Genomic DNA, 27274 nt, shown 5'->3' with positions numbered 1-27274 from the left:
CCTGCCCCGTGATCCTTCTGGCCTGAAATCACTTGAGGGGTAGCCCTATTTTGAGTCAGCGCAGCTGTTAGCAAAATACCAATTTACAGTCTGAGGTGAATATGTGTTTTGATGAGTTGTTGATTCCAAATAAATGGTTTCCCACACCTTCTTGATGGAGAATATTTCATTTCAGAAGAACCCCAAATTTTGCAAAGCTATCTCATTTTTCTTAATGCTTGTATAGACCAGTATTCAAAGGCATAAATGTATTTGGGCTTGCCCGTGTGAGCAGTTGTGCACGTGTGAATAGTTGGGACTATTAGTATGCATAAGGTTATTCCATGTCATCCCTGCGATTCTGCTGCTGAATGTCATTCTGGAGAAGGTAAACCTGTACTTTTCATCTCTTGTACTTCTCGTCTTAGTATTCATTATTTCTTACTCTCACAAACTTAGAATTAGGAAAACCTATTACCCTTCAACTATTCTAATTTGTAAATTCAGAGTGAAGTTATTTATGATGGCTGTCTCCTGCAGCTTTTACTCAGGGTTTGAGGAAGTCTTCCACAGATTATAATGTGTATGAGGAACTTCAGCGTGGTTTTTTTCTTATCCATCTTAGCACTTTCGTCTTGTTTTGCAATATTTCTTGTGACAGTTATACAATTATCTCACCATGATGGGAACTACATAAATAGGGATAATAATTACTTTTAAAGTTTGTTGGTACAGCATGTGGATGTATATTAATAAATGTATATAATAATGAATTAAAATTTGATACCATGGCATAACATGAAAACACTGGGGTAAAAAAAAAAACTTAGTGGTGAGGTTTTCTAATGGTTTATTTGTGGCAAACTTCTGAGAAGGAGGTACTTTGTTAATTACCATGGCTGTTTTTCTTTTCTTTTTCTTTTTTTTTAATGGTTTATTCATATTCCTTTTGTTTCACATGCTTCTCTAACTAGTTGTTGCTGTGATTGTCAGTAGTTTAGACTCAAAAGTTGACTAAGGCCATCTGTTCTTTCAAAATGTGATTTGAAGTGTAAAAGGGGATGTTATCATCTCAAACTACTGTCTTCTTTTGATGCAATAAAATTTAGGGATATGACTTCTTGTTATGATTGCTTGCTTTCAATTTGTATTATGCTTTGTTTATAAATCTCATTTTGTTGTACTTAACCATCAGTTGGAGGTTAATATTTGTTTTAGTGTATGTTTCAATGAGAACCTAAAAATTTCCCACCTTCCTCTCACTCAGTGAACTAATTGACTACTTAAGTTAACGTAGAATTGCCTATGCCTGCATGTGCTTTGCTTTTCAGATTTTTTTTGTTGCTTGCTTTTTTTCTTCTTTTTTTTTCTTTTTTTTTTCTTTTTTTTTTTTTTTATGTTGCAAAGTTTTATACATCTATTTTCTCACCTACCGTATCCTAGGGGGCTTGGAGTACCAATAATACAGTCAGCCCACCTTCCTGGTCCCCAGACATTTCAGAAGGTCGGGACATTTTTAAATCCAGACAGCTTCCTGGCAGTGCCATTTGGAGCATCAAAGTGGTAAATAATTTGAATTTATTTTCATGTATCCATTGCTATCTTTATGCTGTAGAGACTAGTGATGAAATTCTGTATCTCACCACTGAATTAATCTTCCATTCTATTACTGTTTAAGGCCTTCAAAATTTATTGAAACTCTGGAGCTTTAGGTTTAAAAAAGTATGCTTTCCAGAGTGTACAGGATGGCATTGCCCTGATTTTCAATGGCAAAGAATAGCTTGTATTATTTTTTTGTGTGTGCTGAGTACTTCATTTTATGTGTTTGGCTTTACATAGCTGTCAAAATAAATTACCTGAGAAGGGAAATGTCCTTAAGACTGGCAGTAAGGTAAGCCAGACATGGAAAGGAGCAGAGATCTGAAGGGTGGCTTCTATTTGTTACTGTGGAGAAATCTTGCAGAGTGGATTCAAAGTGACATCATTTTTAGCTTATGGGGGGAAAAATAACATCTTTCCTACCTGATTAGATGGACCAAAGCTTGTATCCACAGTGACATTTACCGTTAAAAACACCTGAAGAAACTAAGTGGAATTATTATTTTTTTAAATAAAGGCAAAAAAGCTGAATTATGAAACTGATAAATAGCTGTAGCTTCCCAATTATTTATTTCCATCTCACTTTAACTTTCATGCTAATTTTATTTTAATTTGACATTAGCTTAGCTTTTGCTGCTTCAAGCATTAATTTTCAGCTTAATATTCAGCATTAACATTGATACAAATATGTGCTTATTCCTGTTACTAGTTGTGTGAAAATAACAATACTGATACCTGGTCTGGAACAGGCAAAATAAGAAACATGGCAGAAGAGTTTGCATCTTAAAAAACTGATGCTTTTGTGTCCTGTGTGTGCATATGTATTAACTCTATATATGTAGGACAACATTTTTTCTTTCACCTTAATACATATAAATACTTCAGCATCAGTAGCATCCTTCCTTTTGCTTTCTAAAATAGCATTGTGTTACATTACCTTGTTGTGCAAGAGTAAGTCAATTTAATTTCTCTTTCCATTAACAGATGGATGTTAATAAAATTTTAACATTGGGATACTTGGGTTCTCCCTTTAATTATGATCATAAACGTCTATATCTTCTCTAAAACAGGAGTTGGAATATTTGAAAAGTATTGTTGGTAATATTGAGCCCGCAGTGCTGCTTTCCATCCAGGGAACCTCTGTCTCCGTCAGTAGGGATTGTTGTGTCTATTGGCAACACCCTCCCCAAGGAGCCTGGTGGTTCCATCAACGTTTGTTTTATTGAGTAAATGTTTTGCCTTGGTACTAAAAGTAGTTTCCAGCAAACGTTTGGGTACAGGCACCGTATCTAGATGATCTGTGGATGGAGTCGGGCTGTATTAGGAGCCAAGATTATTCACAAATTTGAAAGGCAATAAATAATGCTCCGTGCTTATAAGGGTGCTTGTTTGAGTATACGCCATAATTATCATCAGTTACACAGACCAGAGGCTCTGAAACATGTAAAGATGTCTGATACATCAGCCAGAACGTGGGGACATTGTGAATGTGTTCTTTTTCTCTCTGGAAGTGATTAGGGAGAATTAAGGATCCTCTTTGTGTTTAATTAATTTTGAAATTTAAAAAAAAAAAAAAAGGAAATTCAAACTAAGTCACAGTATTAATATCAGGTAATTATCATTAAAAACATTCTTGCATTTCCACAGTCAATTGTAGTTGAACATACTGTGAATACTCCAGAGCATACAACGCTTCAACTGTGCGCCTGTATCTAAAATAAGGAAGGGGGGGAAAAGAAGCTGTCTAAAAATCAGTGGATATTTTGTAAGAAAAACATCATATTACAGGGAATGTTGATCTGAGTGTAATCAATACAATTAATATAAAAAGCTCTCTCTGTATCTGCTGAATTAAAAAAGTTTAATGGAGCTAGCTCCTGCTTTACTTGGGAGCAGGATTGAGTCCTAATAAAATCCAGTTTTTTGCTTGATTATTCATAGCATAAGAAAAGCATCTGTGATTGCAAGTAATCAAGTGTCCAAACCCTATTCAGAAGTCCTATGACTGAGCTGTGACTGTTTAAAAAGAAAAGGAAAAATGATTCACAGAATAGAGGATATTTATTTTGGATACTTTGCAACTGTGGAAAAAAAAATACATTTCCATATTTTGAGTTATACCTGAGTAGAAAGTAAACATTTCTGGTTTAGGCTGCTCTCTAAATGGTGATAGAGGTGATCGTATTATGTCATGTAAGTAGTTAAAGGTATTTCACAATGGTTTATGCAGTGACTTAGTGATTATGGCCTCATATTCACTTGAAATCACAGCGTTTTTTACTTGTGTTTTTCCCTAGATGCATTGAACAAGTTTGATATCCCGTATTACAAAAAAAAAACCTTCAGGTTGCATTTAAATTGTTATCTTATATTGAATAGGGCCGTGGATCAGGATTCCCAGGGAAGCGGAGGCCACGTGGAGCGGGTCTTTCAGGAAGAGGTGGCAGAGGTAGATCAAAACTGAAAAATGGAGTTGGGACTGTAGTCATTCCAGGGGTAAGAACATCTATTTTAAAGTCATACTGCAGTCTGTTAATGTAACAGAATTTTCTTCAGCTATAATTCTTGTATTAAAATACTGTATAAAACCAAAGAGCATTAAAAAGCAGAGGTGTTTGATAAAGCCTGTCCATTACTAAGTGTTTGTGATGAAGAACTGTTGCACTGTAGCTTAATGGTCCTGGAGCGATTTTAAGCTGCTCTTGCCACCTAAAGGCACAACTGTTGGGAGTCCTAGAGTTCTCCTTCCATTTCCTCGGGTGGAAAATGCGGTGGGTAAAGGCAGCACCCACTGCAGCAACAGGAAAGGGGAGATCAAGGCTTGTACATGAGAACGTAACAGCAGCCATGGCAGATCACACCAGAGGTTCTTCTGCCCAGGGTTCCAAAACTGAGTGCTGGGGGAAGAGCAGAGAGAGGCCTCGAGGAGGAGACACCTCAATGGTGTGTGGCTTGGGGACCTGCTGAACAGGAGGAGGTACCTTTGTCCCGGGCAGCATGTGGTGGAGCTTTCTTTCATGAATTTGTCTATTCAATTTTAAAAACATTTGGAAACCACGTCAATGTTTTTCAGTTCTACAGCTCATCAGCTGCTTGCTTTAAATTGCTGCCTGCTGGTTTCACTGCCTGCTCCTCAGCGTTCGTACAGAAAAGGCAGTGGAGAGTTGTTTTCTATTCACCTCCTCTGTCCGAGCCTCTCAGTTTCTATACATCTCCTTCATTTCTCCTCCTTTTACTTCCACTTCTTCCTTGTTACTCTGAAGAATCCTAGTATTTGGAATTGTTCCTTGTTGTTCCTTTTTGGGCTTTCACCTGCCTTTTCAAAGCCCAGCATTCAGCTTTATGAAGAACTTGTGCAGTTCTTCACAGCTGTCTTTTTTTTTCTTTTTTTTTTTTTTAATTATTGTGTATATATATAATTTATATATTTGCCAAATATATATTGCCAAATACTATTGGCAAACTTTGTCACCTTGCTCCTTGCTTGATTTTTCAGACCACACACGAGTGTGTTGAACACCATGGCCTATTAGCAGACATCCCTGTCAGATTCCACTAGTGCTGTTCTCCCACATAGAAAACAGCTAGTTTATTCTACTCTGTATTTCATGTCTTGTGGCAGTATAGGGACTATTCCCCTAACTCTGTGTCAGTTTACTCCTTTTTTTAAGGAGCTCTGGTGAAGGACTTTACCAGAAGAATTTGGTAACAATGTAAGTTACATCAGTCAGATTTCCCTGTGCCCAGGTTTGCTGACTCCTGCAGAGAGCTCTAATAGATCTTGATTAACCATAATTAAAGCTTCCTTGACCCTTTAAGAAAAGATAATACATATATTAATGTGGTTGCAAGTTCTCTGTTATGATCAAGCGTCAGATATTCTGTAGGACAGTTCCCCCAGAAACCTTTAAAAAATAGGTAGCTGCATTTTTCCGTCTCCCATTGCTACAGCACTGTAGTGATTCAAAGTACGTCGTTGCTTATTGCAATTGATATTTAAACTATTTCATACTTGAAGTCCTTTTAAAACTCTTAAATCTTACACAGTCTGGTCTGCTCCTCCTAAGAAGAAGAATTTTGGTATTAAAAACTTGGAAATCTTGACTGCAAAAATTTTATGTTTTTCCTGCTATGGACTTGGCTGCTTTGAAAATTCCTTTTAAAGTTTGGTTATCAATCAGCCCTGCAGATTTTGAGAGACATCCAGTTCCTCATGTTCAGAGAAGGACTTACTCATTTTTATGTCTTTATGAAGTAATTCCTCAGACTCTCTTTAGAGCTGCTTTTTTGTGTTCTTACATACAATCTGTTTGAGTTTATACAGCATTGTGCCACTTATTGCGGACTATATCATAATTTCTTGGAATACTCTGGTATTTGTGATCTGGGAAAGGAACAAATGTCTCTATCATTGTTCCCTTTTCAAGCTTTGGATGGTCAAGATTTGTAAGCAAGTACATAATTTTAAACATACAGGATGTTATGTAGGTGAAGGTAGCAATACCATGAGACCAGCCTTCTGCCAGATAAATGCTTGAAATGGGACTACATTCAGCCCCTTTGCAAAACTGATTCATACTCAGCATGTGCTCATGACCAGTGGACAACTACATAAATTTTGGAATATCCTGGGATCGAGGAAGAAGTTGGCTACAGGTTAACCCAAGCTGGATCAAGGCTGGCATTTAGCAAACATCAAAATAGCAGTGATTCAGTCCTTCAAATTCTGCTCTGCTGTTTATGCAAGCAGTTCCAAGAACTTTGTGGAACCTGTGGAAACATATGTGAGGAAAAAGCTCTCCCTGCACATATCAAGAGGTGTTTTGGGTGTTTTTTGGTTAATTGGTTAGTTACAGCTGCAGTGCTCTCAACCATGCAGGAATTAAAACGAGTTAATATATCTCCTTTTTAACTGTTTCTCAGTAAATACTGATTTTCAGCAACAGTGTATCAGAAGGATTCCTGAAGCTGTTGTAACAGTATTTACATTGGTCCCTAGAGTGATGTTTGGGTTTGTAAAATATTTAAATTATTATTTAAAAAAACCTATCTGTGTAAGACTTAAACTGTGTTTAAAATAACCCAAATCCATAAAATTAAAACAGCTGGTAAAGTGAAGTTACATTTCTCTATCATGCATTTGTTCTTTTGTGTTGAACTCTGTGCTCTCATCTTCCCAACTTCCATGGCTGCTGCTGGTTCACAGAATAAATAGTTAGGCCTGATAATTTAAATTCATAAATAGAAAATTCTGAATAACAAGATCTGCATGAAAGTCAGAACACAGTTGAAGTCTTTTTTTTTCCCTTCTTTTTCTTCCTGAGAAGCTATACATACATGTATACACTGAATTAATAAAGGGCAGGTCAGAGTTACAATCTCATGATCAAGTGGAGAATGACTGTCTACAGTAAGAATTTATGGATTGAGATGAAAACAGCTGTTTCGGGTTCAGTGCAAGTTTTTATGGGCAAGAGAGATAAGCCCCGTAAAGAAACTGCTTACGGAGAGTATCTTAACTCTTGTAACTTTAGAACTCTTGTTCATTCTTCTAATGTACTTGGAACATTAGCTAAAACATATTTTAGGCAATATGGGACAAATTATGTTTCTGCCATTGCTCTTTGAATTAATACTCAAAAGTATGTTGCTGCGTTTAACTTTTCAATGAGAAGAACCTTAGTGTTTATACGTATGGAACAGAGCAGACTGGTCACAGTATGACAATTTCTGCATAGTGATTTATTTTTTCTTAGACTACCTCTTTCCCTCCATTTCCATTTTAAAGTGCAACGGGGTAATGCGTAAAGGTGAACAAAGGAGAGGAAGAGTATATTTTTGTAAAACTGAAATAGTGGTGATGCTTCTACTGATGTGAAAATGTGAATTACTATAGTAATTTCTGATAAAGGTACCTCTTTATGAAAGTTCATACTGTATGAACTGTATGAATAAATATTTGCAAAGCGTGTATTCTCTGGTACTATTAAAATAACATATTTAGAGAATAAGTTTCATCTGGTCTCATGTCTTAGAAAATGTGATGATCTTGCTGTTTATGTTTGCTGTTTTTTTTAATAGGTCACAACTATGGATATTTCATCTAACAAAGATGAGGAAGAAAACTCGATGCATAACACAGTTGTCCTCTTCTCTAACAGTGACAAGTTCACTCTCCATCAGGTTAGGATAATAGTTACTGTATTTTCATTTTGTTTCTGTCCTTTTAATTAGAAAAAAGTAAATGAATGTCCTTGTTAGGAGTTAAAACATACAGCAAGCTAGTTGGATTTTAGTACATTTTTTCAGAATTTAGTATTTGGCATGTTTTGAAAATCTGCTTTTTTCTCTGACATTTCAGGACATGTGCGTAGTTTGTGGGAGTTTTGGCCAAGGTGCTGAGGGCAGGTTGCTCGCCTGTTCTCAATGTGGTCAGTGTTACCATCCATACTGTGTCAGTATTAAGGTGAGAGCTTTTGTTTCATGAAAAAAATTACTTGATTACACTGTTTTCATATTGCACTTTAATAGCACTATGCTGCCTTTGGTTTTGTGGTAATTAGGGGAGTCATTATCTTGTTAGATATTCATCAGCTAATGTGACCATTATTTGTATGTGACTTGTGAAAGACTTTAATTAAATGTCATTTTATAGTATGCATTGCCTCAAGAGAAATTAACCTTTTTGTGATTTTGCAACCATAAATAGCGCTGATTATCCAGCAGTTGGTTGAAATAACAGTTTGAGATATAAGCTTAAAACCTAAATACAAGCAGAATTAAAAACAAAGAAAAAATTTATACTGCATTTTCATTTACTGGGGGCATAAGGTTTGGTTGATTCAATTTGTCTGTTGGCTGTCAGAATTGACAGCAGTTGGAGTGGTTAATTAATACATTTTACATTCATTAGTCTAGGAGAGAATGTGTGAAAATTAAATTTGAATGGTATGAGATGACTTAGCAAGCACATAATAAGCTATTTACTGCAATATATACACTGTACACTTCATCGTTTTTTTGTATAAGTACATGTACATATATGTAAAAGTGGGATATTTTTAAACACGTCAAAAAATTATTTTAAATGTACTTTACAAAATACTACCTGTGTATTTCATGCAACTATAATATGGGTTTATGTTTACATACTACTCTTACATTATGTATTAATTACAATAAATGAGTTGCTTGCTTCAGCAGTAACTAACTAAACCCCAGCACTGACTGTCACAGATAATTTGTGAAAGATACAGGATTTCTAGTGACCTGAAACCTGGCTTTACTACATAGCTGAAAAAAAGCAGCCTTCATCCCTGTAGGACCAGCTACTCCTATAAGGAGTAAACTGTCCTACTTGTAGATCCAGTGCAGTATATATTCTAGTTTATCTGAATAAATTATATTCTGGAACAGTATCAGTTTTCAGTAATTATAGTCTCTTTAATCCATTCGCGTTTATTGAAGCTTCAGAAAGTCTAATTGATAACGAGCTACTTGCGATGTGGGATGTGTGTGCAGAAGAGCCTCCTGTGCTCCACTAGTGCCAGACCTTAATTTGTACAAGGATCGCGCTTCAGAGAGCAGTTTTCCAATAATTTTCACCTTGCCCTTTGCAGATTACTAAAGTGGTGCTTAGCAAAGGTTGGAGGTGCCTGGAGTGCACGGTGTGTGAAGCCTGTGGGAAGGCCACGGACCCAGGGAGGCTGCTGCTCTGTGATGACTGCGACATCAGCTACCACACCTACTGCCTGGACCCGCCACTGCAGACGGTGCCCAAGGGAGGCTGGAAGTGCAAATGGTGTGTTTGGGTCTGGGGTCAAAAACAGCAACTGCTGGCCTCTCTTGTTTCTTTTTCTCACGTCGTATTTGCAATTTGCAATTACAGTTGGACTGTGATAACATTTGAAATTATTTTCGCCAGGTGTATTAAAGCGGACAAAATGCTTTTGAATTGTTTCATTCAATTATCAATTTAATAAGGAAATTGTTATCTCCTCTCAATACTGTTTCTTCCTACCAACAAACATGTTAATATAGGTGAACAAAATTTTCCTTTAGAAACTATTAGACAAAAAAAAGAAATCCAGTGGATGTCCATTGGAACATTCATTCAGGCGTTCAGTTGGAAAAATGAATGGCCGCTTCACCAAATTGTTCTCAAAACTGTCTAAAAATGATTCATTTTACTTGGGTGAAACACAAACAGACTTGACCTCGCACACGGTTAAGTCTCTGTATCTCAAAGTGAATGGGAACTGGAAGCAGGAGCTCCTTTGACCTGTTGAGCTGTTACAAGCACCCATCTGCCTGTTTTTGCAGATTGAAGGGAATTCTTACTTAGGAACTTTCTGTTAAAAGTATAAAAAAATGTTAGTAATGTTCAGAACTTAAATAATACTATTTTAATTCAATTAAAATATTGTTTGACCTGAAAGGAGTTCTCGCCTCCAGTGGTTAGTGATCTAAAACTTAATTATTCACCCAGTTCTAAGGAGGAAGGTTTGAAAGCCACAAAATAGTCTTCCTGTGAACTGAAAGTAATAGATCGTCTTGTCTGTTCTGCAGGTGTGTTTGGTGCAGACACTGTGGAGCAACTTCTCCAGGTTTAAGATGTGAATGGCAAAATAATTACACACAGTGTGCTCCCTGCGCAAGTTTATCTACCTGCCCGATCTGCTATCGCACTTACAGGGATGAAGAGCTCATAATTCAGTGTAGACAATGTGATCGGTAAGGATTTCTAATACTTCACAGGTCTTTCCTGTTTAAGGTTTATTTTATTTTCCTTTTTTTCTGTAATGTAAAAGCATAAAGATGAAGCGAATGGTCTTGTGGTAAAGAGCACTGGATTGAGTCTCAGAAGTCTCTTATTAGTTCATTCCTAGTTATACCACAGACTTAACTATATGACTCTGGGCAAATTGATTAATCGCTCTGTGCCTCATTTCCCCCCCTCTGTAAAAATAAAACTAAGTTACCTCACGAAACTATTGTTGTGAGACTAAATCTAGCTAATCTAGCTACATTGCATCAAGTAAGTAGTTAAAATGATTGCAATAAAGGGAGAAAATTATAATGCTAAGGCATATTTGCTTCCAGGACGATGTTTTTGTAGAGATTTCCGTCTTGTGAAGGGAAAGAGGTAATCTGATGCTGTATATGCAGTATTTAGCACACACCACCATAGGGGAGTGCTGTATATGGAGAACCTGATTCATCATTTCTCCCTAAAATAATTTAAACTAAACAAGTATTTCACATTTACTTGGACCATATACTGCTATTTGGGTCTCCTAAAACACCACATATTTCCTTTAAATTGTATTTTTTCCCCCACTTAATTTCTAGATGGATGCATGCAATCTGTCAGAACTTAAACACAGAGGAGGAAGTGGAAAACATAGCTGATATGGGGTTTGACTGTACCATTTGTAGGCCATACATACCACCAACAAACGGTAAGAAGACAATTGAAACCAATGGCAGGATTGCACACTGCAATAAATAGGTTTGGGAATGTGTTATGGTTCTTTTCTCTGGTGGAGATTGGGCTCATGGTAGAAGCAAGATTTGTCGTGTTTATTTTAAGGGCCTTCTGGAAGTGTCCTCAGCTCTTTTGCACCTTCTAGTGACAGGCCGCAAGGCCAGAGAAGACCTAGCAGGGGGTTATTGAAGATAATTTGGGTAAACAACTAAAAACATCTGGTATTGAAAGGGTAAAAGGCATCTCACTTTCTCAAGTGGAAGGAAGAAAGCTCAGTTCTCTAAAGTTATTAACTGCAGAAGGATCTGAAAATCAATTCCAAGCAGAAAAACTTTCTGTATTTCAGTACTCTGAGGCTGGCTGAAGCAGCAGTAGCTGTAACAACAGTCCATTTAAGCGTTTTTCTCCTCCTCCCTCATGGTTTATTAATGCCACTCCCTCAACTCTCCCAGTATTTAAGAGCAGTGCTTCCCTCCCTAGCTGCTGGCCTTAAAAGAATTCACCAAACTTTCCTGTTCAGGAGTCTTTTTTGTCAGTTAAAATGTATAGTTCTTTGCTCTTCCCTGCACACGTTACCAGTGAATATATACACCACCTTCCCCTTAGTCTGAATGGCAGAGTTGGTACTGCAGGAGCTGAGGTTACTGCAGTTTTCTCCTTAAGCACAGCTATAGCAGCTGGTTCTGTGGGATGGTTAATGTTATCGTGAGTGGCCTGTCAGCAATTAAATTGGCCTATTACATGATTTATGGTCTTGCTACGAGGGTGGTAGCCCAGGTCTGCTTTCTCTGCATGTCAGCTCACGGGAGTTTCTGCTTCAGTCTGCTGCTGGAACAGAGCATGGACACCTATTCCTGTTTTTAGTGTCATAGCACGTTAAAGTGTTTGCGTTGACTCTTTATCATGAGAGTACGGTGGGAGGAAGGTACAAGAACTAAACAAACGTGTCGAGAGGTATCTGTATCCAGCAAGAAAATGTTCATTAAGTTTGGTTTTCCTGATCAAGAATGAAGATACCATGAGGCATGTGTTCACGAGGGCTGCCCAGAAAAGTTCAATGCAGCTTCTAATGTCCCTTTACACTGGTATAACAGCATGGCAGTAACTGTAACTCACTGACGTGACCTTGGAGGTTTAAATGCTCCCTATTCAACTACACATCCTTGTGGATTGCTTCCGAGTATCCTACCTTTATCGCTATTTGAAGAATGACTCGTGCTTATGTATTTCTACAAGTCACTTCATTTTTGAGATCTGCTTTCACAAATTCAAAAAGAAAGATGTTTTGTAAGTGGGAAAAACAAGAAACTTGCAGATATTACACAGATTTTTGTTTTATTTTGATAGTAAACTTTGGGCACATAAAACAAAAAGGTCCAAGTAAGAAATATTCCCTCTTCCTTTCTCTTTTGAGCTGGCAGAGCTGCCTTTTAGAGATAATTAAAGCCTGTAATATGTGAGACAAAACATCTTCACAAAATGGTAGTAGAGATATTTCACTTCCAGGCATAAGCTGGCCCCTGAGTTAGCCCTTCCTGCACATTTTTGTGAAGTTGTGTTGCTCAGCTTTGTCTTCTGAGGAATAGGGACCAGTCCTGCGGGACCCGTTAGGGAATGCCCAAGTTTTCTTTGCAGGTTTTTTTTTTATAAGACAAGTTTCTCTGCTTATTCTTTCATGTTTTGACTCAGTGTATATAATGCCTCTTTAACACGTGTACATTTGCACAGTTGCATGTCTGAATATGTTATTTGATGCATGTTTATAGAAATACTTGCATGTACTTTTATATGAAATGTTCTGATCTTTCATTAATTCTTCTACAACTCCTTTGAAAATTTTCTGTAATTTTTTTTGTTTCAAAGTGAGAATAATTAGCATTTGATTAAGTTAGAGAAACAAATGTTTATTAACAGTAGAAAGCTTCTTAAAATGTACCATATTGTGGGATTTTTACTGGGATGGTTCTTGCTCTTTCCATTTGATGTATCACAGGTATGTTGCGAGTATTATTACAAGCTTTTAAACTACTTTCTTTGTAGAAGAAGCAAGAGCCCTAGTAAACCTAGTAAATTACCAGTACATTGCAAGGTTTATTAAATAGTGAATGCTTCTAGGATGTAGGTATTGAGAAAGAGCTTCCATTTTTCTGCTTCAGAAAACGGAAACTTCTAAATTTGTAAGAGCTCTTCCCTATCTCATTTTACCATGTCTGATAATCGTACAAAGTCATCTTCTTCAGGAAACAGAAATAAAAGATAAATAGGTTTTTCTCTTTTTGAACATAGATAAATATCAAAAGCCAGAATGTGGTAAGATTTGCTCCAAAGTAGTATTCCATAACCTTCGTTATTAGCTTCTTTTGAAATAATAATCTCTGACCAGTGTTTCATCAGGTTCCTTTTAGTGTGATCTCAAGTTATAACATACGTCCCCCAGTGTATTGCTGGGCATTGTAGAAAAATTGCCCAGGGAAGTTGTGGATGCCTCATCCCTGGAGGTGTTCAAGACCAGGCTGGATGGGGCTTTGAGCAACCTGGTCTGGTGGGAGGTGTCCCTGCCCAGGGCAGGGGGGTTGGAACTAGATGATCTTTAAGGTCCTTTCCAACCCAAACTGTTCTATGATTCTATGATCATGCCTGGGTGCAAGCAGCTGCTCTAGGTGGCAGCAACTTTTCCTCTGTGCTGTAATTCCTGCACATTCAGGGGAGGTCTGGTCATCTCTCATCTACGTTCAGTCCTAGACAACCAGTTCTCAACATCTACCCATCACTACTGCCTTTCTGTAGTTCTCCCTAGTATGTCGTATGCCCCATCTGCAAATTCCATCCTTTCCTCACTTACTCCCATCCCCTCTCCATCCACGTACTCCAGCTTCATTCTCCCGTAGTGCTGATTTTCTGTCTCTTCAGGAGGCAAAGGGACCAGCTCTGCCTGGTTTTCTTTAGCTACTTACACCTGATCTGGTGATGGTTTATTGTAGCTGCCTGTGTATGTGTGTTCCTCCTGTGGCTCAGGTAAGCCTGGCCTCAGAGGGGGTGAGAACTTCGTGTCACTAATTCAGAGATGCTCGATACTGCCTGGGAGGTGCATATTATGGCTGGGAGCCACTGTTGTGCAATTCTCAGGAAACTGAATTAAATTTTTCTTCATTTTGAAATTTAATTCAATTTTACAATTGCAGGATACAAAAGCAACATAACGCTATATGTAAAAAAATTAACTTTAGAATTTTTTATTATTTGGCACCTTTATTATGTCAGCTCTTGCATTCTCGTAAGTTCCTGTATTGACAGAGCAATCCCTGCATCACGCATAGGGTTATGCAGGAATCCCGTAGTGCTCTGTTGCTGCTGTGTTTCTACATCAACAGTTTCACTCCATCCTTTATGCTGATTTCATTTCTTCCTATAATTGTTCTTTTCTGTTACAGCCTAACAAATGGCAGCCCCCTTTCATTTTGAAACTGTGGTTCTTCTCATTGTATTGTGTTCTGTGCAATTACTTGTTTTCAACTGAAGCGACTAAATGCTATGCGGTATTCAGCATGTTTAAACACTTTTGCAAATAAGCATAATAATTCCAGTTAAACTTCAGCTAAGTGCCTCAGAAAGTACTTTTTTGTTCAGTTTTTAATTTTTTTTCCTTTGAACAGTCTTTCTCTAATAGTACTATGTTTCTCTGTTGTCCATTTTATTGATTTTAATCTTTAATCTGCACTTGAAGTAGCTCCTTTTCTGGAAGTCTGTTTGATACTGTCTTCAAAATGTTTGTGCAGTGTTTTTTTTTTCTGAAAGCCTCAACTCTGTCACTCTCGACTTCTTTATTTGACTATTTCAACTCTATTCAGTCTCCAAAGCTGAAATTGTTCACAATCTGACCTGAACCAGAAGAACGCTCCCTGTTGTTTGACTGTTAAATAAGGATTTCAAATTCCCATTTACAGCTGTCTTTCTGAATTCTCTGTTTCCCTTAGATTCGATTTCAATAATTGCTATCTCTGTCTTAAAACATTTTGTAAATTACAACCAATTAAATGAACAGATTCCACTTGGAATATTTCTTACAATCTGCCTTTTTTCTGTCATTTCAATTCGGTGCTTTCGAGTATATTCCATCCTGCAGCTTGTCCCATATTTTTTTGTTTCCTTCCAGCTCAGTGTCTCTTTCGAAATCTCATTTTCAGTTTCTTTTGTTCCTTGTCTTTTCCTTCTATTCCTCTGTATCAGTTTTTCAGTAATTCTCATTGGCTGCTTTCATTTACTAATTGCATTGAGTATTGGTTTTCTGTAGATTACATCATATAGTTTAGTTACACCTTACCTAAAACTCTTAAGGGTCTATAGTTTTCAAAGACTTTGGTTTTTCCTAAAATTTTATATGCTTAGAAAGCACCCTCTAGATTTCATGTGTATTATTGTTTTTAGCAAAGAATTTAAGTGTTACTTGGCAGCTTTTGTGCCTTTCCCAGCCTGGCTCCCCACTCCCTGTTGTGTGTGCGATGGGCAGCAGCAGCACACGTGCAGTTGCCTGCCCTGGCTGAGAAACAGTGAACCTCCCACAAGTGCTTTACCTCAGTGCTCCCACCTTCTGTGCCAGATGTGAAGTAAATACTCCAGATGTTTGTCTGAGTCTTAAATTCAGCACGGATAAGATTTCTAGCTAAAAAAAAGAAAAGGAAAAAAGCATGGTTATGTTGACTATACATTCCTGCTAACTGTGCCAGACTAACAGGTCTTCTGATTTTGCTTGTCAGTGTTTTTGAGATAGAAGCTTCTAATTTTCACTTTACTTACTCTGTCTACATCATCTCTGTAGAAAGTCACTACTAATATTAAAAGTCTAGCCTGCACATCACAGGTTAGTTATGTGTGATTGCAGTTATTGTAATTAAGGCAGATGGGAAGAGCATTTCTACCCACAACAAGAGTAGGGTTGTAGGACGTTTTGATCACTGTTTGTTCAGACACATGTTCCAGTGCTTCCCTGAAGCTCACAAGCTGTAGTTTTTAAATCAAGTTTCTGCTATTCCATTTATCGATATTCTTATCTTGAATAAGAATTACCCTATCTAACTTCACCAAGTCACGTATCATCTGTTCTCAGGTAGATCAGCCTTATTTTGTTTCTTGTACGTGTTGTACAAGAGACCTGACAGCGTAGACACAGCTGGAATCTTGTCTGTGAAGCTGCCTGAGTGTCCCTGCCCCTTCCTGGGGGATACCCAATTCACAAAGCCCTCCCAATTTTCATACTTAGGTCAGCAAGACCTGGACTTCATGACTAGTGTAGGGCTTCCTTTGCAATCCAGTAGATCCAGTGTATTCATTTGCCCTTGGTCCAGTAGAAGGAGATCATTTACCATCAAGTTCAGTGCCGTTGCGATGCCATTCTTGGCTCTAGGAAGTTGGAGAAATTCAGTTTGTATCAGGCTTGTTTTGTAGTCACATCTTCTGTGGCGCTGAAAAGCACTTTTATTTTAAAGGTGCTGGTGAATGTTGCCAACAGTATAAATTAGGGAGTTTAACAGAAGTGTTTGAAGGAAAATTAATCAATAGTTTCAGTTTAAAGCAAGTCACCATTTTTAAAAGTTGAAATGATTTTCCTTATATTTTTCAGTGCCTTCTTTGGACTGTTGTGATTCATCAGTTGGAGCTCAGATTATTTCAAAATCAAAAGAACTAGGTAAAGAATGTAAATGCTTAATCTTTGATCATTTAGCATATTTTAAGGGTATATTTTTACATGACACAAAAATTAATTTTCTGTGATTTTTATAACACACAGCATTAACTATTCTATCCTTCAGTTACCGCAGCATGCTTTTCATATTTTTTTTTCTCATTCTCTCTTCTTTCTTTTCTTTTGCCTGCCATACTGCACTATAATAATTACTTTAAATTATGCTTCAATCCTGCAGACTTAATTGCTTGCCTTAATATTAGCAGTAATAACACAGTGGGGCTGAGTCAAGCATGTACACAGATGTTTGCAGGCTCAAGTTGCAGGACACAACTTTTCTGTATTTGTCTGGTTTGTGCTAGGAATTATAATCTCGACAGGCCTACCCACAAGCCACTTTTTATAAGGATAGTACCCAAGAGCTTCCATCACATTAGGACAGCTTCCATCATATCGGAATTTTTTTCCATTTGATACCTCCTAAATGTCATTCTGAGAGAGGGTTCTCCCTTCAAATCTTCTATCTGAAAAAGAGTATGTGATTTTTTTGAATGCAAACACTCTTTTTTAGTTCAATGTAAGAAAACAGTCATCTGGGAAGAGTTGTGTTCAGAACCAGCTGTGTTTTGAGGTGTGAGATGTTACGTAAGAAAATATTTTTGTTAAAGAGAACAGAAGTTATTATGTTTACATGATTTCAAAAACTGTGTTATGAAATGGTTATTTAATTGGCTCCTAAGAGCAGAAGGATCACTGTAACCTCTTCATTATTTGGTAATTCCCTGAAAGTTCCCAAATCTCCACCTGCAGGGCCCCAGCACAGTAACAGTCCCTTTCTATGTGGTGAATTAAGGAAATGTGAGAATTTATCGATAGTCTCAGTTGTCAGGTAACAGGTTGAGGAGGAAGCAGTCTTGCAAGTCTTGGGAGACTTTGGTTCTACCCATGATTTCCAGTTTGATCTTAAGCAGCTCACTTGATACAACTTGGACTTTGTCTGCTATAAAATAGAACTAATAACCTGCCTGAGTTACCAAGACTTCTGGGAGCTTAAGGTAATTAGTAAGATGAAGGTACAGTGCTGAGGGCCTTGGCTGATAAGCAGCAGAGACCCAAACTAAGACTAGCTGGGTTTTCTGAGTGTCAGGGATGCAGAAATACCCTGCAAGGCACCAGTTTCCATAATCAAATCGTTCTTTCTAACGACTCCTCAATGTAAGTTGCTTTGCAGTGATATAATGGATTGTTGCTGGATTTGACATCAAACTCTAAATAATAAATCTGTAACTGTAATGTGTAAAACAATAGCAGAGATCTGTGTTTCATTTATACCAATTTCCTCACTCAAAAATCAGCTCCATACATGTGGATTATTAAATCTTTAAAGTGCTGTTCCTAAAAATCTTAAGACTTATGAATTAAGGCGTTTTTATATTGCTGTTATGGTTCATTTAACTTTTGTAGACCCACCGAAGACGTACACGCAGGATGGAGTCTGCTTGACAGAATCGGGCATGTCTCAGTTACAGAGCCTAACTGTTACAGTGCCGAGAAGGAAACGGACAAAACCAAAGCTTAAACTGAAAATTATAAATCAGAACAGTGTGGCTGTGCTTCAGACCCCCCCAGATGCCCAGTCGGAACACTCCAGAGATGGGGAGATGGATGACAGTAGAGGTACAGTCTGCTTGTAACATGTCTTGTATCCTAGAGTGTTGCAGTCCATGTGTATATTGCAGATAGATGTTCCCGGGAGTTTTTATCATATTGATATTGTATGTTCTGTACAGAATACTTTATGGAAATTACTCAGACAATAGTCATCTCTCATTGTGGTCCATTTCGGGGATTTTTCTTGTTGTTCTGTTTATGGGTCATCCATCCTATAGGAAACTCACCTTTCTAAGGCTGGCAACACTGGAATTAGGAGTTGTCTTTTTCTCTAATCCTTGGGTTACCTGTGGGGAATCCTGTGCACTCAGGACAGGTGTGCTCTGAGGCTCTCAAATTTAGCGCAAAAGGTGTTTGAAACTGGTAATGGCTCAGCAAAGCAATGTTTAGATCTCTGTAAAGCTGATATTTAAAATGAAGGGGAAAGTGGAGTACAGAGCTCTTTGCTGAGAGTATTTATTTTTTCTGAAAGAAATTAGGTGGGCTGTCCTGAGAGTCTGAGGAAAAAAAATAATTTCCTTGTATTTGTATAGGCAAACATTTTGTTTAGTCTCATCTCCAAAGCAGAATTGAAGACAGAGTTTGAGTTTGGAAGTGAATTCTGGGCGTTGCTCTAGTTCAAGCAGATGACTCTGTATGAACAGCCACACCAAAGGGTTGCAGGTTCCAGGGTGGGCTAACACTTGCCTACCCAGACACAGCCCTATGGATGGGGATGACATTTTAGTCAATAGTGGAAGCCTTTGGGAGAGCCCCTTCTGCCACAAGTCTAGATGTGGAGCAAAGATTCATGAGTCCCAGGGCCACCAGTACTTGTCTTACCTTCTTCCCTACCAGCCAGAGGAGACTGAAGGTGGGAGATGAGAGTGGGAAAAGCCCATAGGAGCTTCAGCCAGGCTTCTCTGCAAATCTCCCCTCTTCACCACCAGACACAGCAGCCAGCTGTGGTACAATCCCATTCTCCTGTCCTCTGGGCCGGGGTCTGGCTGTAGGTCCCGCTAAGAGTGGTGGTAGGATAGGTGTTAATCCCTGGCCTGGGGAAGGGCTCACTGAAATGGCAGGTGTGAAAGTCATTGCATTAGTCATGCAGGTGCCTGTTAGGAGAGGAACACAGGCACCCCACCTCCCCACAGTCTAAAGGGCTTTCTGTTTATGCAACATTGCCTCGTTGTTAATCAGATTAAATGTCATAAAAAGCTTTTTTTAGATACAGAGTGTACTTGAGATAACTGGGTGGTTTTAGCCATGAGTGCAGTTTCCCTGTTAACTTGTTGATACAAGTATTGTTCCCATTGTTTGATTAGCACATTCTTACCCTCTGCTGTTGACTAGAGTGTATTTTTTTTACAGTAGGTTCACTTTATTTGTTTTGACCTTCAAAACAGTTAACTAGTTGTTTTTCTTTCCTTTCCATCAGTATTCAGAGATTTTGGTACAATATCCTAGCATTACACTGACTCTTAAATTTCATCTCAGACTTCCATATAGTCATGTAGGTGGATTGTTGAAAGTAGAAAAGCTTCTCATTTTGGTGTGAAGGCATCAAGATAGAGAATTCACTACTTCCCTCATTGTTCTTCAGTGGTTAATCATCTTTAGTTTTACAAACATGCCTGTTTTCTATATAACTGTCTAATTTCATTATTTGCTGCTTGGGTTTTATGGGTACCCCTTTTCAACTAGGTAAGATACATGAGCGTAATAGCAGAGTATGAAAGGGAGACCCAAAGCTTCCACAGACTTTAATTTTGGTTCTGATCACCTTTTGTTTCCTTTCTGAGGGTTAGAGCACATTGATATATGTGACAGTAACAGCACAGCGTGTACATGGTAGATTGGCTGGGTTTCCTGGAAGCTCTACGTGTGCTCTGTAGAGTGGATCAGTGCCTGTTCTCTTCACGTCTGAAATTTTTGTGTGAGCACCAGAGTGAATAAAGCTGTGCCACAGCTTCAACTGGAGCAGCATAGTGTAGTAATTCCAGGCAAACAGGAATAATCCTTCCACTCTAAAGTTCCAGGTGAAAATAAGAGACCATATCTAAGAAAACTGAGCTTGCAGTCATTTTGTTACCATCTCATGTGTAGGTTTTCATCAGGTTGGCACTTCATCAGGTGGTCCACATTTTAAAGTCCACTCGAAAGCTCAGCTTGCTTTGGAAGCTTCAGCTTTGGTAGATTTCATGTGGTTCTTCTGCTACTATTTGTAGAGCTGTGCTTCCTAAGTAGGTGGGAAGGACCCCTGTGGGGTTGAACATTTGGCGTACAGCTTTCTGTAGCAGAACACGGTAGCTCTCAGGCAGGTTTCTCTCCTGCCAGAAGTGGGCATGTTGCAAAGAGGGCTTAGCCATACTCTTCAGGGAGTGGGGAATTGGCTGTGGTGGTCAATGGGGACTGCCTTTGCCAAGCCACCGGCTTTGATGGTAGAACTCAGAAAAGTTCTTCATTGATGGGAAAGTCTGGTCTGTGACCCAGCCTGTGGAAGAGCAGGGGCTAGTTCTGCCACAGCAGACGTGGTATGAAAGTCCACCTCTGTCTCTTACAACAGTATTTTTCCCCCTTACAACTGTACGTGGTTTTAGACCATACAGAATTTTACACCTAAATCCAAAGCAGGGAATTGGAACTCCAAAACCTTTTCAGCGGCAAGAGTACATTTAGCATGTCTCAAAAGCTTTCCAATAAAATGAAGATGTAAGGTCATTATAGTATTGACATTTTGGGGATATCAGAAACAGAATGAACTCACTCTCTCTTGAACACCAGAGGCTTTTTACTGCTGTCATACTTTACATCTGTTTCCACCCTGCTTTCCCACAGAATATAAACTCTAACTTAAAATTACAGTCTTCATCTCCAAGGCTGAGTAATTCCTTTGGGCTGAATTTTTTACTATGTAACTCAAACTCCTCTGCTTTCAGTCAGTCAAACAGCTTCAATTCCAAACCCCCCTAAACTAAGAGTCATACATTACCTTCCAAATGCAGGCTGCAGTTTTGCAGTCTCTCTTCTCAATAAAAACAAAGCCTATCAAACAGAACTGGGGGGGTGTAAACAAAACCAAGAATATCTTGCATGGTAGATTGTATGCATTTTGCTTGATGTGTGGCTAGAAATTGCTCAGACACTTAGAAAATGCCATAGCACAGGCCTCTGAAAGGGGCACCAAAAATAATTCTCAAGATTCACATACAGTAACTATAGAATTTATTTACTCATCTCACAGGAAATGCATGTATATACTGGGTCTTTGTGTATAGATAGGGTGGGTTTCCCAAAAGGGGAGGGTGTGGGTATCTGTCGCTGCTTTGAAAAATCTGTTAGTAATTCTTAAGTCAGTTTCTCAGAAATTGTTCAGATGCAGAAATTCTGGAAAAATGCCTTCTTTCCCTTTTCCAGGGAAAAGTTACCATTGCTTCTTTTCTGCAGAAGGTGATCTTATGGATTGTGATGGAAAATCAGATTCCAGCCCAGAACGGGAAGCTGTGGATGATGATTCCAAAGTGGCAGAAGGAGCTGATGGGATTAAAAAAAGAAAACGAAAACCATATAGACCTGGTAGGATGCATAATTTCTATGATTGTGTGTCCATTGTTTGTTTTAATACTTTTTTGCTGTCTAATTTAAAAAAAAAATAATTAGAAAATAGCATGGAGTTCTGAAGTATTCCACTGCTAATTGTTGATTTTGGATTATTTTTCTCCCTGTTCTGTTTAAAATAAATTTTAGTCCTCTTATCAAGATACATTTCCAAAGGTTGCTGCTCAGTAGTACACCTGTTCTTAGTATGCTGTCAATTACTGGTTAGCAGTTCAAATCTATACCTTGTATTGATTTGTAACTTGATGGGAGAATGTGCTGATTTTACATAATTGAGATAGGCCAGTTTTTGGGGGGCGTGTGTATTTATGGATGTATATCTGGCAATATCTGAACTTCAGAAAACTTTTTGCAGGTATCTTAGTTTCTGAAACACTAAGAGTAATTTACCAAATATTTGCAGATGACTTTTGCCAGTGAATTTTGATGAATCCAGTTATTGGGTGAATTCATTTATTTTAATTTTTTAGTGCAGTCTCCTCTTAATTATCTTGACTGTGGATTAGCTGTGAGTCCTGGATGCTGAAACACTTGAGCTGTCTCCAGACAGAAAAAGCTAGAGGTACCTGAGTGACTCCAAAGGAGGTAGCTCTGATTCATTAGGGCTAAAACTGAACCCAAGATAATAAGCGATGCTTAGAGACCGCCTGGCTTTTTGAAGAGCCCCTGTATCCCCGACCTTGGCGTGTCTGAGAATCTGTGTTACGTGTTGGTTTTGTGTTTCATTACACAGCTACTCCTGCTGCTGTGGGTAAGAAGTTGATTGTAGTCTTTGCAGTCACAAATAGTGTTTTTGCCAGTCATAACCATCTTGCTTGCTCTAAGGGGCCGTATCCTCTGGTTATGGAGACAGCAGGGGAGGGCAGCAGAGGCAATGGAATGATTGAGGATGTGAAGGCAAGGGATACAGTGGAGGAAGGAAAGGAAATAGGAATTATAACATGGTCCAGTCTCACTTCTCTCTCATACCACCTTTTGCCCTCCTGCTGAGTAAGAGCCCTGTCTCAGCAGGTCATGCCCATGTGGATAATGCTTTCCATTGGAGATGGTGGTACAAACCCACATCACTTAACAGAGATTTCCTTAATCTCTATGAGCAACGTACCTCAATAAGCCATTTATTTCCACTGCTGGGTCCTCAGGAGAAGAGAGTTTTATTTGCTCGGAGTGGTTTTGGATCATGAGTTGAGCAGCCATCTGTTAGTTTTCTGCAGCCAACAGTTTCCCTGAAAAATGAAACAAACCTGAATCTGATGCATGTGCATACACACACACCAACTGTAAAGGATGAGAAGCACTGCAGGCAATGTCTAGGAGGATTCCGTAGTTGCAGGCAGTATGATGTTGTTTAATTTTCTTTATATTTTGTGATACATCTTTCTGTAGTACCGTCATTTGGAGTGGTGGGCTCCCTAGGGCAATTTGTAGAGTTTTTTTATGGTCCTTTAAGGTTCTTTAATAGGTTTCATTTGGTAGATTGACTTGTAATTCTAGCAATTCATCTGCTTGCCAAAGGACGGGAAAACCAACATCTGAAAGTTGCCATGTTTAGTAATTTGAACTTTTTGTGGATGTTTTACAGTCCTAAAATACTGATCGTTTTCGATAATTACATATATACTCATGAGACGTTAAAATTCAGAAGTATTTCATGAAACTTTGAATGAAATATCCTCAAGTATATCAAATTCATTCTTAGACCTCTACCGTGTCTCTAAGTAGTCTCTTTTTCCTGCAGAATAATCTTGGCTTTCATTCTTACTGTGAAACATAGTTTTTAATCAATATATTGAATTTTTGCTTCCTTGTTAGGTATTGGTGGATTTATGGTACGTCAGAGAAGTCGTACAGGGCAGGGGAAGACCAAAAGATCTCTCTCCAGGAAAGATTCTTCTGGATCTGTTTCTGAGCAGTTGCCTGGCAGAGATGAAGGTACGTGCAAACACTGGTTTTTAAATTTTTATTCATGCTTAATGCAATAAAAATAATGCAACTTATCAACATACAGTTCTTTTCAGAGTTGTGCGACAAAGGAAAAAGCTTTTTGTGTTTGTCATGATGGCTCTATTAATTCAACTGAAAATACTCATTCCTGCATACCCACAATTTCAGCAAAGCCCATGATTTACAAAGAAATTGAAACAATGAGTTGCAGGCTATTGTGGGAGATAAATAGCGAGGATTGTAAGGGCTGCTGTGTTGTGTCAGAGCTCTCTTTAGCCTGGCTTTGACCAGTAGAAGACAGGAGTGTAAGAAATGAGGTGGGTTTAGAGCCGTCCTCTTTCTGATACAGCTTCCTCCAGATGTAGTCCTAATCCAAAGGTGTCATCTGGACCATCAGTTTTAATATTCACCAGTTCCACAAATGCGTCTGGTATTTTTATGTATCTGTTTATGCTTTGGAGAATCCTATATTAGTGATTTCAGTTATATACTATTGTTGCATGAAGAAATAATTCCTTTTCATTTTAAATTGGCTATCTGAAAGGTTTATAAGCTACCCTTCTGTTTTATGCTACGAAAGAGGATTAAAAAATAATTATAAAAAATTAAAAAATTCCGGATTAATTTGTAATAAGGAAAGAATTTCTAGGTATGTGTCATATTGCCCTGTCAGTTGTCTTTCCTAGGGCTGAAGGGTCCCACTCTGGTCTCTCTTCTCAGGGCAAAGCCACTGTAATGCCTTCTGGCACTGTAGTAACTCGGTAGATTGGGCACTCAACAAGAAGTCAGATTTTACTTAAGGGCCATGTTCTCTTGCTTGTGATGTGTGATTAGACTAAATTATTTCATCCATCTGAATTTGTTCACGCTATCTAATCTAGAAAATATTAAAGTATCATTAAGGTGAGATGCAGAATATGTTTAATTCCACGCCTCTTTCCTATAAAGTCAGTAGGAGGCAGCTGCTTCTCTAAAGGTTGGCTGATACCACAGCTTTTTGATTTCTGCCATTTTTCTCTCCTCTCTGTTTAACCATTGAGTTTTTAACCATTTTAGAGCCAGATTGGTCTCTGGCTATATATTTTACAACATGGTGCAGACTCAATCTTTCCTGCAGCATCTAGGCAGTATTAAAAACTAATAGTTGAGTATTGTCCTTGCTTGCATCTGTAGAACTACTTAATGAAGCCAACAAATGTTTCCTTTATCAGTGTGACCCAGTGTTCTACCTAGGTCCCCTATTCAGATACAGTGCTTGTTTTCTCTATAATACTAGTCTTGTAGCTATGTTTTTCTGCTTTGTAAATATTATTTCAGCGTGGTATACTGCATTGTTCCAGGTAGTGCTGAAAATTCTGCTTTAAAGCTTTTCGTTTCTCTAGGGATCTGCTCCTTTAAATTTAAAAAAAAAAAAATTGGCTAAAAAGTTAATTCCCCATTCCGGGTAACAGTACAATGCATATTGTTAAGAAGCATTATTCTTAAAACAAGTATTCTTCAGTTAAAAGTTTGAGTTTTTTTTTTTTTTTTTTTAATGCTTAGGCACAATTGCTTGTTAAGAAAAAAATAACTCAAAATCTTTGTATGTTTTAAATCATCGTGGCTTGTTGAGAGCCTGCTTCTCAGCTGCCGGTGCTCATCAGCCTGACCAACTTTTCTGTTACTCGTGGTGTTTTCCACCCTCTTTCTCTGCGAAAGCTCCCTCTCCAGCATTGCAGAGGTCTCAGTGTTGGGGAGCCCCATTCCCCTCCTTGGCTTCTGAATATGGTACAGGAGATTACTGCAGCACAAAGCACAGCTGATTTTACTACCACAATAATACAGTTTCTTAAATAACTCCCCTGGGTCATTAACTTCATGTAATGAGGTCTGGCAAGACAGAAGTAGCAGGACTTACAAAGTTCTGCTTCTACCTGCAGCATTTTCCCTGGTCTGCTGGAATAAAATACTGAATGATGGATGAGCACTGTGTGCCTTTGTGTTATTTAGAAAAAACAGGGCCACTTTGCAATATGATAGCTGAATAAATGTGTAATTTTTCTTGAAGGATTTCGTTATAGATTCCTTTTTCTATTCTGTTCATTATTTATACAACAGTCTTTGATCTAAAAATAATAATTTTTACTTTTAATTTGAGAAAAATGAGTGTATAAAATGAAAGGTGATTAATGTGTAACTCAACATTGATGATTTTGGAGCTACTACTTCAGTGGAATTATCTTGCAAATACCTGGTTGAATGGCACCTATAGTTTCTCTCGAATTACCAATTTCTTAGGTGATTTGCAGATAGGAAAGTTAAAGCTCTGTCTTCAGCCAGCGAGGCAGCGATGTGAGTGGTGTCACAGATGGGATTGCTTACTCCTAGAGCCCAGATGACCAGGTGGCAGTTCACAGCTGACAAGATAAAAGCACCTTTAGAGTACATCTAGAGTGATGCTCAGTAAACCCATGCACCCAGGTAGAGGGCAATATACATTAGGTTTGCTGCAGCTATACCTTCCAAGCAAGATACCAAGTATTTTATTTATTTGTGCCTGAATGTTACTTTTTAGGTTGGACAGAACAGCTGCCAGACACTCCAGTTGAGGAGTCTACCCCAGCTTCTGAAAGTACCGAGAAAATAAAAAAGCGTTACAGAAAAAAGAAAAATAAACTCGAAGAAACCTTTCCTGCCTACTTGCAGGTAAAGCTATTGGTATACTTCTTGTGTAAATATCTTTTAAAACCTAATCTATATGTGTCTTGATTCATAGTTTGTTTAAACCGTTAACGTTTCTTTTCAGATCCCCATTTTGTCATTCAAATGAAATGGGTTTTCTGTGAAGAACATTCCTAAGTTTGTTCATAAAGCTATAGATTATGTTAAATCTCCAGTCCTCTGGTGTTATTTCTCAGTGTATGGATCTCTGCTGGTTCTGAGAGGGGGAGAAGAGGGAGAAAGTAGCCTTTCTTTTTACTCTGAACTGACACGTGATGTTTTCACCATCCAACTTTGTAGGATGTCTTAGCCTGATCATGCCATTTTCTGATCATTCCGTTTCCTTTCCAGAAGATTATAGAACATTATAGACACTTGTTTTCCTACAGTTTTGTGGTTTTATGTGCCCGGCATCTCCCTACCACAGTAATTTCTGTTCTTCCTTTCCCTGTTAATTCTCTGATGTCCATAGCAGGTAAGAGGTAGCACTCATGAATAATAACCAGGATATTAATTTGATTGAGCAACTTCCCTACCTTCAACCAGTTCGTAAACTGACTGGTTTATATATGACAGAGAGAGACAACAGTCTCGGTCTGAAAATAATTTCTATTTCA

General features: G+C 38.2%; 1 protein-coding gene across 15 annotated transcripts in view; it reads left to right on the top strand.

The window, feature by feature from the left end:
- The window catches only part of KMT2C (lysine (K)-specific methyltransferase 2C), a 216066-nt gene that overhangs the window by 129310 nt on the left and 59482 nt on the right, over positions 1-27274 (top strand). For 8 of the 15 annotated variants that reach the window (XM_014944922.1, XM_014944919.1, XM_014944915.1 and 5 more), the window contains 12 exons: positions 1423-1542; positions 3958-4074; positions 7660-7761; positions 7940-8044; positions 9198-9379; positions 10147-10311; positions 10930-11039; positions 16683-16748; positions 18210-18422; positions 21813-21971; positions 23826-23945; positions 26512-26642. In XM_014944922.1, the coding sequence (XP_014800408.1) occupies positions 1423-1542; positions 3958-4074; positions 7660-7761; positions 7940-8044; positions 9198-9379; positions 10147-10311; positions 10930-11039; positions 16683-16748; positions 18210-18422; positions 21813-21971; positions 23826-23945; positions 26512-26642 (1590 nt within the window). The remainder of the gene's footprint in view (positions 1-1422; positions 1543-3957; positions 4075-7659; positions 7762-7939; positions 8045-9197; positions 9380-10146; positions 10312-10929; positions 11040-16682; positions 16749-18209; positions 18423-21812; positions 21972-23825; positions 23946-26511; positions 26643-27274) is intronic. The other 7 variants (XM_014944925.1, XM_014944923.1, XM_014944917.1 and 4 more) reach the window with 5 other exon arrangements.

Source organism: Calidris pugnax, unplaced genomic scaffold (assembly GCF_001431845.1).
Source record: "Calidris pugnax isolate Ruff unplaced genomic scaffold, ASM143184v1 scaffold54, whole genome shotgun sequence".
Taxonomy (NCBI): Eukaryota; Metazoa; Chordata; class Aves; order Charadriiformes; family Scolopacidae; genus Calidris; species Calidris pugnax.
This window is presented reverse-complemented; position numbering and strand designations above follow the sequence as displayed.